The sequence below is a fragment of the Papaver somniferum genome, chromosome 10 (assembly GCF_003573695.1).
Source record: "Papaver somniferum cultivar HN1 chromosome 10, ASM357369v1, whole genome shotgun sequence".
NCBI classification, from domain to species: Eukaryota; Viridiplantae; Streptophyta; class Magnoliopsida; order Ranunculales; family Papaveraceae; genus Papaver; species Papaver somniferum.
Window position 1 is genome coordinate 17,294,503 of NC_039367.1, and position 2,750 is coordinate 17,297,252.

Genomic DNA, 2,750 nt, shown 5'->3' on the forward strand with positions numbered 1-2,750 from the left:
CATTGGGCTAAGTGTTTCAAATATAGCCCAACGGATCAAAATTAGCCCAAGGCTCGTTTTTATTTTTTATCTTCTGTAATGGGGTCAGTAATCAGTATGGTACAAGCAAGGTAGCAGAGTTGGCCCTTGAACCTTTTTGCTTACTGATAAATGGCCACTTTGCAAGGAAAAAGGGGAAACCACTGTCAGCTTAGTAACCAGCATTTGGTCCTACTCTCTAATTAGTTTTAAGATGTGTGTTTGCATTTAAGAAGACTCTACTGCTTAAACAAATTGTCACAAACCAAAACCATATATGCTAGTATTTAAAGTTGTAAACATCCTTCCACTTCCTATAAATTTCATGATTATATCACCTCATAAACCATTCCGTTCTGTCTGGTTCTCCATAGCTTCCCAAAACTATCATCTTTGGTCCTTTGGCTTTGCATGTGAAATGTCTCAAGCTTCTTTGAATCAATTCTTGTAATTTGGTCACTAGAATTCCACGGTCAAAAGAAGTGAGGTCATATAATCTCTCTCTCACTCTCTATTGTCGGCTCTAGTATGCTTCACTAGTCTCATAATCTACTGTTGAGTCACTTTCATTATCTACTTTTAGCAACAGAATCGATTCACTGATAGTTTAGCAGTGTCTGCTTTAATTCTCTGATTCCTCTGCTGCAGTCATCTTTCAACGCAAATTTCATGGCAGGAGAAGCAGCAACATTACCATCATCAAGTCGCAGCAGCAGTACAAGCCTGCCCAAGACTTTCACCTACAAAAAGTATAGTACCAATCTTCACAACAACACTATTTCTTCATATCTTAACAGCTCCTCTTCCAGTGAAACCTTCACAACCACATCCCCCTCCATTGACACTCAACAACACCAAATGAGGTTCGGAAGAAAGAAAAAAGAAGATGTCGTTGGACTCAGTTACAACTCAGAAAAACACTTCAATGGAGGAAATCATGAGAAGAAGAGTAGAAACTCGAGAATTGTAGATAGAGGTGGAAGGAAGATTCAGCGGAAGAAAAATGATAACAATGTTCACCCTAAAGGAGTGAAGCCGGAGGCAAAACCACAAAAGAAAAGTTTGGCCGCGTCAGTCTTGAAATATTGGTTTCCATGTGAACTGAAGAAAGTGAACATTAGAAGATTTTTCCCAAGTTTTGGTTGCAAATGCTCGTGTGCTAGAGCAAAATCTGTTGATATCGAAAAAAGCGTTCGAGAAAGCAAAAGTTCATCACAAAGCCACAACAAGAAGGTTAATTATGAAGGTGTTGATGGGTGCAAGGAGATCAGAAAAGTATGCAATGAAGTCTTTAATCCAAACCCGTTCAGTTTGGTTCTAAATGAGTATACCCAACCGGAATCATCTTCTGAAGACGAGATATCCTGCCAGAAATATGATAGTGTAAGTTCCGAGTTACAAAAGTCATCTGATTCCCCAGATTTAAGTTCCATCCTGCCAGAAAAGCCGCAAAAGCCACTGGAGGTGTTTGGGTCTCCTATCTCAGGCAAGAATGTCCCTTGTAGAGTTATGGAAACTCCAAAAATATTCAGCAGCGATGGAATGTTTTATGACGGCGACGACAGTGATTCAAGTTCAGATTTATTTGAGATCAAGAACATCAATTTTTCAAGACTATCAGATTCGAGCGCGGAAAAAACGCCGCGGCTTAGTAAAAACAAGAAGAAAGGTCTTGTGGCAAGTACAACGCCCAAGAGGAATACCTCTATTGAAAAAGCTTCTATAAGCATGTCTATGCAGAAACGTCGAGACGATATTTTGTTAAGTTGCAGAAGTTACAAAGCAGTGAACGTAGCAAGAAATAATACGTACAGCATTGCCAAGGAAACCCAATCTGACCCACAAATTAGTCACAGGCTGAAGGATTCTGCCAGGCCTGTCTCGGAGAATCGAACCGGTCATGCTAGGCACAGGGATTTCAAGGTAACGCATGTTATACGTACTATGCGCAGAAATTCATTCTCGTGATCGTGATGACACACGTACTGGGCTATATTGTGCATCACAGTCTCTTTGCAGGAATTTTAAGCATGTTTTGGTTATGAAATTGTAATGACTAATCAGGCAATTTGATTGTGGTTTGTTTTGTGGTGTTTAAGAAATTAATCATGTTCAAGATTTTGAGAGAAACACAATGATTGTTCTTTTTAGTTATATAATTGTGGAAATTTCTAGGGCTGCACATACTCCGGTACGGACCGGTTCTCTTATGGAACCGGTGTTTGTACTTGGTGTTGACCGGTACTTGTACCTGGTGTTGTACCTGTACCGCCGGTACCGGTCCGGTACAAGACCGGTACCGGTTTTTTTACCCGGAAAACGTTACAAATTAATACTAAGTTATACAATATTTTCATATGATCAATGTATCCAAAATAAGTTCAGGTTGCATACATACTTAAGTTCAACATTTCCATAACTTCAAAACAACAATCCAAAATAAGTTCAGTTTGCTAAAAAGTAAAAAACAACATTTCCACAACCATAAGTCTGTCTACGGCAAGTCGACAAGAAATGAAATGTGATCATTGCAGACGAAAATGGATGGTTGCAAAGCCTGCACTTGCAATTTGCAATCCTAGCCTGCATTCATTTCCATAAATTACATAGTAGTAATGAGAATTTGATATAGAAATGAATCCAAATTATGTTTCAACAAGGACAGCAAGAAAGATAAAAGAAAGTTACCAACCTTCCACCCAAGATTCTTTACCCTTTTATAAAATTTTCTT

At 38.9% G+C, this 2,750-nt stretch overlaps 1 protein-coding gene across 1 annotated transcript; it reads left to right on the top strand.

Moving 5' to 3' along the window:
- The first annotated feature begins 328 nt into the window (after window positions 1-328).
- On the top strand, window positions 329-2,112 carry LOC113315100. The gene is made up of 2 exons (XM_026563416.1): window positions 329-505; window positions 667-2,112. Exon 2 carries the CDS (start codon window positions 688-690, stop codon window positions 1,984-1,986), a length of 1,299 nt encoding a protein of 432 aa, XP_026419201.1. The 5' UTR covers window positions 329-505; window positions 667-687; the 3' UTR covers window positions 1,987-2,112.
- Window positions 2,113-2,750: the final 638 nt, after the last annotated feature.

Bases quoted from the DNA above. Each gene is read 5' to 3' on its own strand.
- LOC113315100 (XM_026563416.1), top strand. From the start codon at position 688: ATGGCAGGAGAAGCAGCAACATTACCATCATCAAGTCGCAGCAGCAGT.